General features: G+C 45.1%; 1 protein-coding gene across 4 annotated transcripts in view; it reads right to left on the bottom strand.

Moving 5' to 3' along the window:
• The window catches only part of Chrnb3 (cholinergic receptor nicotinic beta 3 subunit), a 64427-nt gene that overhangs the window by 23619 nt on the left and 24486 nt on the right, over positions 1–16322 (bottom strand). The window contains exon 1 of one of the 4 annotated variants that reach the window (XM_006994392.4): positions 3853–5030. The exons of the other annotated variants lie outside the window; for them this stretch is intronic. Coding sequence (XP_006994454.1) covers positions 3853–3901 — 49 coding nt within the window. The 5' untranslated portion in view covers positions 3902–5030. Of the gene's footprint in view, positions 1–3852; positions 5031–16322 lie in introns of those variants that run through there. 4 annotated transcript variants of the gene reach the window in all.

Genomic DNA, 16322 nt, shown 5'->3' on the forward strand with positions numbered 1-16322 from the left:
TTTGATTCTTTGAAACTGTAGCCTTGTTAAATATTTGATGATGTGTGATGAATGAACAGATGAATGAATTAGCAAATGGTCACGTTCTATGACAGACAGAGCAGTGGCCCTCGCTCACTGCTCCAGGACACACAAAATTACATGTAATCAAGATTTCAGGCAGGGACATGATTAGTAAGCTGAAAGTGAATAGCAGCTTGTGATCTTCAGACTGATGAGCCAGATGATTCCACCTGCTTGTGATTATCTGAGGGTTGCATGGGGGGGGGGGGCGGGGAGTGTGATGTGACTTATCTCCACCAAGATCCCCTTGTTTCTACACAAAAACAACAGCTTGATTCTAGGAGCACGTGTTCATTCGTATCGCTGTTTTTGATGTTGTTTAGCTGCTCCTTGCAGTGTCCTATGTGCTTTATTGTTTGCTGTGGGTCTAGATGTTCAGTGGCTCCAAGGCCCATGTGTTGGGTGCTGGCTATTGAGATGTACTGGAACCTTTAAGAAGTAGAAAGTGGGGGAGATCTTTATGATATTGAAGGGCACATTGAGGGGATTATGGGATTGTGGAATCCTCTTCCTTTTTGCATTCTGGCTCATGATGTAAGACGTTTTTCCTCCAACTCTACCCTCCTGCTACAATCTGCTGCCTCGCCATAATCCCTAAAGAAGATCAGACTAGAAAATCTAACTACGAGATAAAATAAACTATTTATCTTCACGTATATTTATCCTACTATGTGTATTTTTCTACAGGTACAGAAAGCTAAACATCATCCTGATGTCCGATGCAGCCTAGCACCTGGAAGAGTGTGGGAGTCTAACACTAAGGCACAAATAACGTTTGTTTGATCTCAGAAGGACATTCCATGCAGGTGTCTCATAAACAGCTTTTACAGTCCCCTTCTGTAGCTGATGCCTGCCTTTGGGCCTCATCACTTTGCCCAGGGCTTCTTTAGTGGGGGTATCACTCTTCAGTTATTCTCCTTGGAGGCAGACATAGAAGATTTTACAGGAAAGGAGTGTCCCTGCTTCAAATGAAACCCGTATCTACTTGCTTTGAAACCATCCATGACATACTGAGTACCATGCAACAGGTGTAAATATCTGCCACCTGACGGGACTTTCTCAGTCCCCCACATCTTCTCCCGGTCCCCATCTCTCTGCTTAAACTCTCTGGTTTTTCTTGGTAAAACATTATCTTTGCAACCATACGCATAAATTCTCAGGCAGAGGACCAGAAGAGGAAGGAACAAATGGGGCCAGAGAACACATGTTGAGAGGCAGAGATGTGGGATTCTGTGCCTGCTGCTGCTGGTTTCTGCACAGGGAACTTGGAGCTGGAAATGCATCCCAAGAGTGGTGCTCCTTTTGGCTCGGAATGCCAAGACCCTTGCCAAGTTTCCCCCATCATTAAAATAAGAACCCAGCAGACCTATACTGAACATCAGTGGGTACCAGACCCAGAGTCAGAGGCTTGCTATCTGGTCCCGATTCCATCTTCATCTTAGGCAAAGCATGTGAAGGATAAGCATGGGATAGGTAACTACTGTGGCTCCTCCTGTGCCTACAGAATCTTGGCATCCATGCGGCAGCCCCAAAGAAGTGTGACCCACTAATTGAGGCCTTTTTGGTTTTGTTTAGGAAATATAAAAGAGAAAGCTTAGTGTGCCATTCCTTGGGCACAGCCCCCAACAGATACCCAATGCCAGCTTCAGAAAAAGACTTTATCTTCTGGGCTCTTTCTTCCTGACCAATTTTCCTGGCCTCAGACTTCCAGGGCCCCTGCTCTCTTCCAATCCCCACACTAAATTTTCTTTTTGGAGGGCTTTGACAAACTCACTCATTCCAAGGAATAAATAACTGGCAAGAAAACACATGAAACTTCCCTTGGTTCTTTATGATTTTGCTAAAGGTAGCATCTTTGTTGATCTTCAACTATGAGAGCAAAGAAATTATTGAAAATTTTTAAGTCATTGAGTAATTTCAACAATTATGATTGAGATATGTAACGTGTTTTTTACATCTTTCGCTGTGTTTTGGTTTGGTTTTTCTTCCCATTATTACGCCGCAGGATTGGTAGCTGCTTCTGCTGACATGTGGATCTGGAACTCGGCGTGAAACCAAACAGTAAATATTTAATGGATTCTTCCAAGCATGAGAGCTTATTAGAATGACTTTGCTCTATTCTCTCATGTATCCACACATCCTGGAAGTATTCCCAGGGTACAGTAAGATGCTTAATAAATATTCATTGAATGAGTAAACAGACATTATCCTGTAGGAAGAAGAATGCTGGGAAGGCAAATAAACCAGAGTTCCCCCTCTTTGGGAACACACACAAGCACTCAAATGTGAAAAGTCAATGTGAGAGATGTCACACAGTAATATGCAACTGTTACTATTTACCAAATTCAGAAATATAAAAAATGAAAGGGTACCCAGTGTCATATGAAAAGTAAATTTGTGTAATTAAATAAATTTTTACAATGAGTAGTAAGGTTAAAGAACTGAAGGACAGGGGGAGGGGGATCCGTCCAAAAATCTAAGTAGATCCCACTGGCTCCCGAGGTTTCAGAGTGAGATTGATTACAGGTCATTAGATTGATGATTATTATTTTGATCTACAAGAAACATATACTCATGGAATACATGCCCACACTCTTCAAGCCTCCACAGTGGAGAAAAAGCACCAGGTTCTCTTCCAATTCCAATTTTCTAATGCAACATTTACTGTACACAGAGGACGAAGTATAGTTGAGCCTAGAGAGTTTATGTTAATTATCCCTGCTAACCAATGAGGTGGTACTCTTGGAATGTGCATTGTAAGAACCAATTCTTTCATAGTAAAAGGAATATCCTAATAAATTAAGGCCAAAAAGAAGTCAGATGTATGAACATTAACTGTATGCTAAATACCCAAAAGTTGATTATCATTTTTATTATCAGAAGACTATACTTAAGACTTTTCAGAGAACAGATCTGGTGCTATTTGGAAATCAGCTTGGTATTTCTCTGTACTTAGAAGTTACCCTGCTTGCTTTTGGGTGCAGACATGGTGGAAGGCGACTTCTGAAAGTGAATATGATAGTGTTCACGTGGACCTCTCAGCCTCTGTCTTTGAAGTCTAGGATTTAGTTCTAGATGCTCAGTTCTCAATCTGAAAGCTGTTTCAAACTTTTCTGTTTTGCCTGTGTTTTATAACAATTAAATGATTCCAAGTCCCAGAAAACTGGCATGTAGATGACCACTATCCCCTAAACTTTGAGTGCCTTCCTCACTACCTGCCCCCCTCCCTTTCTGCTTTCATTCTCACCTCTTATTAATTCTCTTTCTTTATCAACAATCCCTCTTTCCATCAGGTCATACAGCACACAGATATTCACAGATTTTTTTTTATTATAGTATTGAAACATACGAAACCTCCTAGTTTACAAAACTTTGTTAAATTATTAACAGGTCTATGGGATATATTATACAAAATTAAAGATCTACACAGAGACCCAGCAATTGTTAATAGACATGATAGAAAAATGTCCACCTAGTAAATTTCCACTGAGCATTTTAACAATCCTGGGAACAACAATCAATGTCCTCGGTAACATTTCCCTCTTTTATGTCTATCAGGTTCGTAACACACAGCGATCCCAAAGAACAACATGCAATAAAGGAGTAAGCCTTAAACTGTACTTGAAGCTCTGGCTTCTTTAGCAATCTGTTTATAGAGATCTCATGGAGTTATCCATCTGAGCCACATTTTAAAGGTTATCCTGAAGGGATCGGTGCCTGCTTTTCCAGGAACAACATGACCCACACTGATGTTTGCCCTCCTTTGAATTAGTTTAAGGTGCTCCTTACCTGAGAGAGTGACACTGAGAACCAGAAGGACCAGGAAAAAGCCTGGCATGATGTCTGCTTTAGAGAGGTGATTTCTTCCTTTCAACCACACAGCATTGCCCCTGGAAAGGAGCAGGGTTGAAAAACAAAATACAAGTGGTTCAAAGTCCAGATGGAACCCAAGGGGATCATGACCAGCTGCCTGAGATGAAAATAGTCACAGGTCATCTCCCTTCCGTGTGGGTTTCTTAAAGTGCACTTCACTGATGCCCAGTGAGCTGTCAGGTCTTGTGAGGCTAAAACATCTCTGGGTCCTAACTCCTGACTTATTATTTCACTCTCTTACAGAGAGAGAATGGGATGAGTGAGAAGGATGAGGCTAGAGAAGTCTAAAATATTCCTGTGGTGTTTTCTTGTGAGTATAAATCTGGGTAATGAGGATACCTGCATTTCATGGTCTCCGTCATGGAGGTTAGTGAAACTCTGCCCACAAGTAGCTTTTCAGTTTCGACCAGGAGCTCACAAGTGATGATGATGTCCATCCACCTTCCACGTCTAGTGAGACTTGTGCATCCTGATGTTAGACTATCTCTTTGTTCCCTTGAACCTTCTGGTCCCCCTCCTCTGGGCTGCAAGAGACGAGCTGGTGGGCATGTCATCTCTCTGTTTCTCTCGGGAATCTGTAACATTGCTCTTCCTGTTCCTCCTTCCTCATGGTCGATCAAACAGCTTACTTTTCCTCTGTACTCATGAACACGCAGAAGGGGGGGGGGGGGGTCTAGCAGGTACACATTTAATCAAATGAGCAAATGGGGCCACATAGATAAGGTGGCCAGAAAGACAGACAAGTTACCTAAATGTGACAGATTATGGGGCAGCCTTGAGGCACCAAATAAATTGGACTTTACAGAGGTGGATTTTGTGCAGTTTTGGGATTCTGCAATGATGTCTCATTAGTCTTCTACTAGTGTGTGTTAGCCAGCTTCCGGTCACTATGACACATACATGAGATCAAGAATTAATAGCAAAGGATTGAGTGGGGCTCACACGGATTTCAGTCCTGTGATCAATGGGCCCATCACTTCAGGCTTGTGTCCAGGCCATGCACAGGCAGGATCGTGCAGGAAAGGGTGTCCTATCATCAGTTTTCAGATGCCCAGATGGTGCTCTGGGGTGAAATATCACAGGATGAAAGGAGCCCTGTCATAGGAGCCAGGAGCCCCAAGCTTGGTCTCCTATCTATCCTCCTAGGGCTCCCTTTTGGTATTCTGGCCCCACATCACTATTCCACCCTGCCTATCTGTGATGTGCACCCCAAGCTCCAGGGGGAGGCCTGAGATCTTTCTTCCTGGATCTCCATGGCCTGTCACACACTAATATTTAAGATTAGTCCTTGAAGGAAGACAGGAAGGGAAGAATCCATGCTGTCTCAGGAATAATTTGGCCATCACTCACCCTGATGTACAGCAAGGATCCCTTTTCTTCCTGGGAAATCATATATATGTATATTTGTCATTCCATTATCGGGCAGGAAATTCTCAGCATTAAAAAATTCCCATCTTTTAATCCAGGACAACCAAAGAGTCTGGCAGGCTTTCAAACTCCTGTAGCCTTCAGTCTGCCTTGACCCCAGTGGATAGGTCAGTGGCTATCAACATGGTCCCTCGGGATTGGCAGCAGCAGCTCCTGGTGCCCGGTCTGCTGCGCAGGATTCCATCAAGACCATAAAGCTCCCTGCCTCGCTGAGGGATGCAGTACACCCCTCCACCCAGGCATGATAGAAGTGGTCCAGCTTGCTAGAAGAACAGCCAGCCTCTGCTCTTAAGTTTTGGGAAGCCCTCTTCTCCTTTCTGTATCGGAGGGGGGTTCTCTACTCCATCTACTGTAACACCTCAACAATCTTTCCAAAGAGTCTACATGGGCTTTAAAGAGAGGCAGGCATCCAATGTTGGAAGATAAGTTGTCTGTAAATAGCATCTGCCTTGGGGTCTCTGCAAACACAAATGCCTGCCTCCCTTCCTAAAAAAGTAAAACACAGACTGCGAACAAAGCACCGCTTATCTCTCAAAAAGTGGGTTCTGAGGCAGGGATGCACATTCTTCTCGCTGCTCTGCGGCAGCAATGCACATCATCCTGGGAAATGCTCCGTGTGCCCAACCAAGCAGAAATAACCAGGAGTCCTCCATCATCATTGGAGAGCAAGCGCCAATCGAGGGGCGGAACTCTGTGGATCAATACTGACCCAAAGTTGTTTGGTGGTAGAAGAGGCTCTTGTCCCTCTCCTAGGGCTCTGGGGCCTCTCCTGGACTGCCTCCATAAAAGACATACAGCAGTGATGAAAGTGAAGTGAGATAAAAACACGCAGAGTTTCCATGAGGGAAGCAGGTCAAGCTGAGGGGGTTTACACTGTGAGAGTAGTGCCATCCATCAGCTGATAAGAACTCTCGTAATCAGCCTTCCTCATCCAACCACCACCAAGGTTCTGGCCCCTCCCCTCTGGCACCCATGAACATGCTTGCACACACAAGTCCACACACAACCAAATGATTGGCTAACTTATATTCTTCACCTGAACTGCTACCCTTAGACTATGAAGTCTGATACTGTCAAAAAGAACAAAGCAAGTTATCACGGATGGTTTGGGGTGGTTCCAAAGTATAACTGAGTAGGTCCAGAGCTAAATGAGTGAGTGGAAATGAGGCATTGTTTAACCAAAGCACTTCAACCTGGGAGAAGGTTGAACACATAATGCCATCACACTTGACGCCTTAAAGAGGTGGTTCTCAACTTGTGGGTCTTGATCCCAGAGACCAAAGGAGCACACAGTATTTACACTGTGATTCATAGCAGTAACAAAATTACACTTATGAAGTAGCAACAAAAATAATTTTACCGTTGGGGGGAGGGTCACCACAACATGAGGAACTGTATTAGAGGGTTCCAGCGTTAGGATGGTTGAGAACCAGTGCCTTAAAGGCATGGAAGATGTGTCTCAGAGAACTACATAAATATAAGCACCGGGTAGTCACTCAGCCAAGCCCAACTTCACAGCTTTATCATCCCCTGCGGATGACAGAATCAAAATACAGACGGTCTCAAAGGGCTGGGATGCGTGGTCCATGCTAACCAGAGATAATAACTTAATTAGTGACCAAATTTATGTGACTCGAGACTAAATATGTCTTTCTACTGTGTGATTTTCTTTAAACCATTCATTAAAAATTACTATGTTGGCCAGGTGGTGGTGGCACACACCTTTAATCCCAGCACTTGGGAGGCAGAGACAGATGGATCTCTGTGAGTTCAAAGCCAGCCTGATCTACAGAGTGAGTTCCAGGACAGGCTCCAAACAGAGAAACTCTGTCTGGGGGAGAGGGGGGGGAATTACTACATTGTGTCTATTAGTATGTGTGCACTCCCACACACCTACAAGATACAGCATATGTATAGAGGCTGAGGACAACTTATAGGAGTCAGTTCTCTCCTTCCACAACATGAGTCCCAGGGTATCGAACTCAGGTCATCAGGTTTGGCAGCAAGTGCCTTCACCGGCTGAGCCAGCTCACTGGCCCCCTTTCCACAACTTTTTACGAAGCTATGCAAACCATATCTCCTTGAGCACTCCGTTTAATGAGTGTCCTTGGTTGCAGAGAGTGTCATTGCATAATCCTTAAGACTTTCATTGGGCAGCTGGACCTCAACAGGATCATCTGGCATGTGCATAGCTTTTGCTTGGTGTCATGGTATAAGAAAACATTCTCCCAGGGAGGTCAAGAGACGGAGAGTCTAGAAAGGGAACTATTAGGAATGATGAGAATTGAGAGTAGGAAAAGCGAGTCTGAGAGGCTGCATTTGTGCTATGTAAAGCTTGCGTGTGACAGCTAAGCCCTGCATCACCACCATCCTACAAGCAACAAAACCAAAGTCCAGGATGATGGGGTCATTATAAAAAAAATCACACAGATAAATGGCTGCAAAGTCAGGGTCGGAACCGATTCTCCTACAGCCCAACACTCGTGTCTTTGCACTGTTTCCAGAGCCCTGGGTCATAAGGACCAGCCCCGGATCTAAGCACTCACCTGTATTAAAATGACAAAGAAAAAATATAAACTATGGATAATTCACTTAGTTACAATGTGAGCCAGTCTCAAATTCTCAGTTTGCATCCGCACATCTGAGTTACAGCTCCAAGAAGGGATAGAACAAGAGCAGAGAATATGACCAGACTCCTTTCTCCTAGGCTGCCTTGGGTTGCTAAGGGGATGGAGAACATGTTGCTCCTGACATAGTATTTCCTGTGAGCAGCCAGAACTGAAAAAAAGGTGGTGGTGGTGGTGGTGGTGGTGGTGGTGGTGGTGGTGGTGGTGGTGGTGGTGGTGGTGGTGGTGGTGGTGGTGGTGGTGGTGGTGATGGTGTGGTGGTGGTGGTGGTGGTCATTGTTTAGGTCAGAGTCTCACTACGCAACCCTGGCTGGCCTGGAACTTGCTGTATACATCAGGGTGACCTCAGACTCACAGAGATGTGCCTTCTCTGCCTCCTGGGTGCTATAATTAAAGGCATGTGCTACTACACCAGGTGAAAAAGACAATTTTAGAAGCACACCTTACTCCTAGGCCTGGCCACAGCGAGGAGCACATGGTGAGTTATATATATTCCATTAACTGTGCCTACGGAGTTAGGGACAGCGAAGGTTGGATGTGGGACTTGAGAGCCCTCTGGTGGATTGTCGCTCACACTGCAGGTCCGCTCAGACGCGCTCCTTTTAAAGCTTCGTGTGTTTTATTTAGTTCAGATATTAACTTTCCTTACATTTTAATAAAAATAACAAATTCTACATATGCTCCAAACTCTGTACAAGCAGGCAGTGAGTATCGTTCAGCCATTCTGCCGTTCTACAGGGAGCTCCCAAGGAGGAGACCGAGAGCAGCTATAGCCCACAGGGTGGAGACTCGCCATGCTGACGCTGTGAGGGTGCAGAACTCACACCCAGGTCCCAGGGACTGTGGTGAGCACAGCCGAGTGACTTGCATGGATGCCCTTCACATTAATCACATACGGCAGCGTTTCCCAGACCTACCCCAACTGTCCAGTCCGCTCAAAGCTTGTGAGAAACACAAATCCCTGAGTCCTTTTCTCCAGAGATTGACACAGTACAACTGGACCTGGACCATGAGGTTCTGAAGAGAGGCCACGTTGCAGGCCACCGTCCACTGACTGATAATCTGCTTCCAAGTTAAGCCACCACAGGGCCAGGGACAAACAGCTAACGACAATGGAACCAAGCCACACTAACATCCCACAAAGAGGGTTCGGGAGGGGCCTTGTGGCTGTGTGAGCTACAAAAGGCTCTGGAGCGAAGGTCTTTGGAATAGAAAATAAGTGTGACCTTGGAAGAGGTCCAGGAACGGGCCTAGCCAATACAGCAGGGTGTGTCTTCCGCTCGCACTCCTCACCTGCACTGCCCCACCCCCACCCGCGCCGCCCCCTTTTTCCCCTCTAATGCGTCATTCCTCCTGCATGAAGGCACGTGTTCCTCCACTACTGCCACCATCCCGTCACGCATTGCATGTCTTCCTGTCGAGGTGACAATCGGGCTACTATTAGTCAGGCTAGTAAGGTCTGAAGTGTGAAAGGAAGCCTTGTCTGTGACCGATACACTAGACACCTATTGCGGAGAGCTCCTGGGGATCCAAGGAGATGTGCTACCAGATGCTCAAGAATACTGGAGTCAACAACCTGAAGACAGGATAAAAGGGGATGCCTGCGCGGGAAATAGGGACCAGATAGAAACAACACACTCAAAAGACTAGGGAGGCTGGGAATTGGGGGGGGGGGACGGGGCACAAGGAGGAGAGTCAGGAACAAGCTAGGAAAATCTGGATTTCAACACTGCAGGTGCACACTAGAAACTCAAAGATGGCTTGACTCGAGCTTGGATCAGTAGCGTAGGGGAGGGTTCACCTGATGAGTAGGACTCTAGGGAGAGATTATAGGTAATAAGGGTGGGTTTCCCTGGTTAGAAGGGCTGGCAGAGGAGGTTCCAGGTAATGATGGCATGTTGTCGGAACCAGTAAGATTGGCTGGGGTGGCTATAAGGTTAACAGTGGCAGGTTGACTGGATTAGTAGTGCTGGAAGGGTGGTTACAGATAGCGATGTGGCTGGTTAGACTGATTAACGTGGCAGGCAGAGGTGGTTACAGGCAATGCTGTAGGTGGTGGTTGGCTTGTAATATGGCTGGCAGGAGTGGTCATGACGTTTGAAAGGGCACTGGAACAAGAATCAGATGACTCCTGCCCTTTAATAACTGTAATTTTTTTTTTTTTTTTTTTTTTTTTGGTTTTTTCGAGACAGGGTTTCTCTGTGTAGCTTTGCGCCTTTCCTGGAGCTCACTTGGTAGCCCAGGCTGGCCTCGAACTCACAGAGATCCGCCTGCCTCTGCCTCCCGAGTGCTGGGATTAAAGGCGTGCGCCACCAACGCCCGGCAATAACTGTAATTTTGAACGAATAACTGTTGTGGCTTCAGATGTCCTACTCATCAGGATGAATTAGATGAATGGTCAGTCTCCTTGGGAGGGTCTCTGAGGAGTTTTAAATGATAGGGCTTATAACCATCCAGTTCCAGTGAATCCAACGTCCTCTCTTGACCTCTCTGAGCACCATGTGATACACATACATTCAGTTCAGTTCTCAGCAAAGATGCAGAAGTTCATAACCATGTCTAACTCCAGTTCCAGCTCATCTGGTGCCCTCTTCTGGCCTCTACAGACACTGCATGCATGTGGTACACACACACACACACACACACACACACACACACACACACACGAAAATACTCATACACAAAAAATAAAAAATAAATCTCAAATAAAAGCCATAACATATCATTTTTTAAGACAGGGTTTCTCTGTGTAGCCCTGGCTGTCGTGGAACTCACTCTATAGACCAGGCTGGCCTCGAACTCACACAAAGATCCACCTTCCTTTGCCTCATGAGTGCTGGGATTAAAGGCACGCACCACCACCCAGCATATCATTTTCTTTTTAGCTTAAGTGGCAACATGAATAATAAATCTAGAAATTTCAGAATAATAGAGCTTAAAATTGTTTAATGTTGCTCAATTAATTAGCTTCATAATGAAAGGTTGGATAGGTGAATGAATTTCCTATAAATTATTTATCACTAGTCAAAATGTTCTGGTTAGTTATATTATGCGGTATAATCTCAGATATTAGTATACATGGATAATTGCTTTTCTTATCTAGGGATCATGAGAACTAGCTATAAGTGGTCATTTGCAAAAGGTTAATAAATTTTCATGGTTTTCTATTTCATAGAGACAACTGTACTTAATGTCAAAATCTCTTACCCACACATAAATGGATTTGCTACTTAAAATCTAAAATGCTTTTATATTTACTGGAATGACTAGAGATCATAAAGGTACATCACTATTTTAACTTACTGAACAAATGTATTCCATTTTCCTAAATATTAACTGAAATTATTCATAGTCACTCACCTGGTTTGCATGTGACTTCACCCAGATTAGTCAAATCATTGCCTATTGTTGCTGTTCAGTGTTATTAAATGCTTCACATCCTTTGAAAATTCTGCCACTTAAGAAATTAACAAAATATGTCTGGTATACATTTTTAATTTCTTAGAGATATATATCTGTGTCAGTATTGAACTTGTTTTTTTTTTTTTTTTTTTTTTTTGGTTTTTCAAGACAGAGTTTTTCTGTGTACCTTTTGTGCCTGTCCTAGATCTCGCTCTGTAGCCCAGGCTGGCCTCAAACTCACAGAGATCACCTGCCTCTGCCTCCCGAGTGCTGGGATTAAAGGCGTGCACCACAACCGCCCAGCTTTTTTTTTTTTTTAACTTTTAATACATATAAGAAAATTATAATTTTAAACTAAATCAAACAGAGCGGAACCTCTGGATTGGGCACCAAGACATTTATTGATTTAATTGGTTGACTATGAGCCTGGGAACTAGATGTTTAAAATGTTTGTGGTCCTGGTCATCCTAATCTGCAGCCACAGCCACAATCCACAGCAGCGTGGGCTCTAAGCTCCCTTCGGGGGTGAGAATTCTCTACATCTGTGCTACAACAGGTGACTCCCTGTCCTGCTGTGCCCTGGCCTGTCCTCGGTCCAGGAAGCCCTCACTCAGTCACACTACACATCATTTCCACTGACATTAGTACAGAAAGACAGAAAAGGAGTGCTCAGACTGAGACGTGAACTCACTGTGGGTTTGGAGAGTCTGTGAGGCTGCTCAGTAAGCCAGCTGGTGTCTCCCACACTGGCCTCCGTATACCTGCCGGCCCTTTACATATATGTAATACCCATCACACTGGATTCTCAAAGGCCATAGAATATCCCCATCTTTTCTGTTCTTCAGGCTGACACCCTGGAAATGCCTTCTGACTCAGGAATCAAAATTGAGGGACTCCAGGGGTCTTTTTTTTTTCTTTTTTTCAGAGCTGAGGACCGAACCCAGGGCCTTGCGCTTGCTAGGCAAGCGTTCTACCACTGAGCTAAATCCCCAACCCCCTGACTCAGGATCAAGCGAAAATGAAATGCACACATCTGTAAACACATCCATCGGCTCAGGTGTCTCTTTAATCTCTACCTATCAATTCTTCAAAATGTATCCCACAACTCTGGCACCAGGTCACCTTCTCTCCATTTTCAGCATGTACTCTAAAAATCAAAATGCACCCGTGTGAACTGTGCCCTTTATTATCTATGGTCAAGACTTTCAGACTTTAGACATATCAAGATGGCCTCCTGGGTTGTATATCAGTCCACTCCCTGCTGTGATAACAAAATTCCTAACACTGCTGGGTGGTTGGGTGGTCAGTCAGTTGGTTGGTCAGTTAGTTGGTTGGTTTTATAGTAGCAATACCAGTCAGTTGAGTTGTTGTTGTTGTTGTTGTTGTTGTTGTTGTTGTTGTTGTTGTTGTTTTTTAACAGACTCAGCCAGAGTAGACTATGGGTTTCTTGAGTTATATGATAAAGGAAATCTGTGCAGTTCAGTTTTAAATGCCCACAGTGGGAACTTGATGGGAGAAGAAGATAAATGCGCTGAAAAAAGGAAGTCTCTGAGACATTGGTGAGATTTCTCTCATCTACCACATGCCGCTTCCTTCTCCATCCGTCCTTTGCACTGTTATGTATCTGCCATCCCTGTGCCTCCCTTACTTGCTCAGGGTCACTGTCCATCTGCCAGGGTAGTCACCTTACCCACATGCTAAGCTCTTGCCCTCTTAGTCAAGGGAGCTAAGCACTCAGGATGAACTAAATTTGACAACAGATTTTAAACCATGGAAGCTCAGGTGAGTTTTTACATCAGGACCATCTTTGTTCCAAACACTGAAGCAAACACACTTTGGTCCAAGGAGCAATCGAGCTCAGTAGTAGAGGAATCCCATGTGGTTTGTTTTTTCTTCCTCACATCTGGGAAGAATTCTCTGAATACTTTTTCTTCCCTGGATAGTTGTGTGTGAATGTAGCTCTGACCAAGATTTCTCTTCGTTCTTGAGTTTGTTTGCCACTCGCAGAAACCCTCCAGTGTGTCTGTGTTTTGTCATTACTTACCTAAATGAACAGAGGTTGTGGGCAGCATAAACTAAGCTTAGGTTGGTGCAGGGCCCAACCCAGATGATTCCTCCACTATTTTCTATCACAGTAACCAGCCTCCCTCTTATTGGCCTCAACCCACGGTCCTTTCTCCTCCTCTCCAACCTCTCTGGTTTCCCTTTCTCCCTCCTCAACAACAGGCTGCCCACCCAGTCAGGGCTGACGATGTGGCATTAGAGCAGAGTACTCAACTATCATGTATAAGGCCTTGCTCTGTGTTAACCCGTTGGGTATCCAATATACTACCCAATCTTACAACCTCACCTTCCATGATGTTTTTATGATTCTCACCAATGATCTTCTCCCAGAGGAGTGTACATGAGTCTGGAATCAGGCTAGGGCCCATGCAGATGAAATCCACCAAACTGATGACTCCCACCCAGTTGAGGTTAGGGCAGTCCCAGACCAGGACTCTGAATGGGATTACAATACCCATCAGGGGACATCCTAGGTAAGAATTGATTTTTAACTTGCCTCCTTGCTGGTATCTGCAAGGCCACTCATAAGGTATTAAATTATATAAAAGTCCAAGGGGTTATCCAAGAAAGGCAAGAAAACCTGCCTCAATTCCTAGACTACCTCACAAAGACCCTCTTACAATATACCAATCTGGATCCTGAGACCATCTCAGACACCTGCACTCAGGCCCGTGGTCTAATCATCCTCTATGCAGACCTGCTGGGTAAAGCCACTGGGAAACCTGAAAATGGGCTCCCACACTACCCTCTCAAGTAGATGCCCAGGCATGGGACACCCAGAACACCTCTATAGCCAAACATCACCCCCCTCTCATCATTTGACTACAAAACCCCACCAAATATATAACCCAGGCTCAATACCCACTCTCTCCAAAGCCTCGGGGGATTTATGCCTCTTATCTTTGACCTCTAAGAGTCTTCTGCTCCCCACTTCTTCCCCCACCCCTTAATATCCCCATATTCACAGTTTTTAAAAAAAAAATGGAGCCTACCACTTGGTTCAGGACCTCCAACTTATCAACTCTGCAGTAGTTCCTCTTCACCCCATAGTACCCAATCCCTATACTCTAAGCTGCAACAGACCATCCTCCAGGTATCCTACATCTTCTGGGCTCAACTCACCCCTTCTCTCTCCATGTTACAGTAAAGTAGGAAAATGTCCTCAGGGTCCTGGATCATCATCTGGGACCTTCCTTTGTTCCCATCACATTCTTATCCCCCCCCAAAAAAAAAAAATGAACCATACGATGCTGTGGATATCACTCTATATAAATAAAACACTGATGGCCAGTGACCAGGCAGGAAGTATAGGCGGGACAAAGAGAGAGGAGAATTGGGGAAACAGGAAGAAGGAGGAGAGACACTGCAGCCACCGCCAGGAGAGGCAACCCGTAAAGACGCCGGTAAGCCACCAGCCACGTGGCAAGGTATAGATTTATAAAAATGGGTTAATTTAAGATAAAAGAACAGTTAGCAGGAAGCCTGCCACGGCCATACAGTTTATAAGTGATATAAGCGTCTGAGTGATTATTTTATAAGTAGATTGTGGGACTGCGGGGCCTGGGGAACCTGGAGAGAAGCCCTCCAGCTACAATACTATCTAAGGATGAGTTCCTTGTCCAAAAACTCTGCCTGCAGCTGAACATCTTATATGCAAATCAAAAAGGTTAACCTTTGGAAAACCTACTGCTATCTTCTCCCTCACCACCTGTCCCATCTCCTAACCTACGAGGATCCCCAAACACTACCCACCTCCTCAGTTCTCTCCCTTCAGGTAGCATTGGTAGAGGATGCTCTCCTTACCTGTCAGCCATGCCCATGTCTCAACATCGCATAATGGCTCACGTTGTTGATGTGACTGTCTTAAGGTGTGTACAGATCAATTGTTTATGCAGGTTTCTGCCACTCATCATGTTTGATTCCAAATCCTTCAGCTGCTTCTTCTTCCACCTGCTCTAACCATCCATCTCTCCTTGCTTACTTGATAAATGTCTTCTCTCTGGCTCCTGGAGCCTGCTACACCCTCCAGGGCCCCACCGCGTGGGCAACTTTCTAGTTACTAAGACACTTACTCCTCTCCCTCTATTGGAACCCCCCCTGTTTTCTGGCCTCCTGGCCTCCTCTCCCTGGGAGCTGCCTGCTAAGCCCCGCAGCTTCCTTCAGCCCATCGGGGCCTCAGTGACCTTCTCCCTCCTGTCTCTCATCTCCTACTTGGAGCTCATAGAAACTCCCTCCAGCGGAATTCATTTTTGCGACCCGTCCTCTCTTCCTCCACGGACTCTGATTTTATTAAAACCTTGCTCTGATGTTAGCACAGTTCAAACGGCCAAGGTTGGCATGCTCCATTTTCAGTGATGACAACTTCTGCCACTGCACAAATGACCCAAAACTCTTTTTTTTTATTTAAAAGTTTCCTTTTCCACTTTTACATACCAACCACAGTTCCCCCTTCTTTCCTTCCTCCTGCTCACTCCCAACCTTCCCCCCACCCCCTCCCCCATCCACTCACAGAAAGGGTAAGGCTCCCATGGGGAGTCAACAGAGTCTGGAATATCAAGTTGAGGCAGGACCAAGCCCTTACCCCCTGTATCAAGGTTGAGCAAGGCATCTCTCTGTAGGGAATGGTCTCCAAAACGTCAATTCATACACAAGAGAACATGAGAGAAAAGGATGGTCAAGTGGGACCAGAACTAATCCAAAAATCTTTCATATCTAAACTTGCTTTCTCCTCTTTTTTTTTTTTTTTTTTTTGGTTTTTCGAGACAGGGTTTCTCTTGTGTAGCTTTGCGCCTTTCCTGGAACTCACTTGGTAGCCCAGGATGGCCTACGAACTCACAGAGATCCACCTGCCTCTGCCTCCCGAGT

This window comes from Peromyscus maniculatus, chromosome 17 (genome assembly GCF_049852395.1).
Source record: "Peromyscus maniculatus bairdii isolate BWxNUB_F1_BW_parent chromosome 17, HU_Pman_BW_mat_3.1, whole genome shotgun sequence".
Lineage (NCBI taxonomy): Eukaryota > Metazoa > Chordata > Mammalia > Rodentia > Cricetidae > Peromyscus > Peromyscus maniculatus.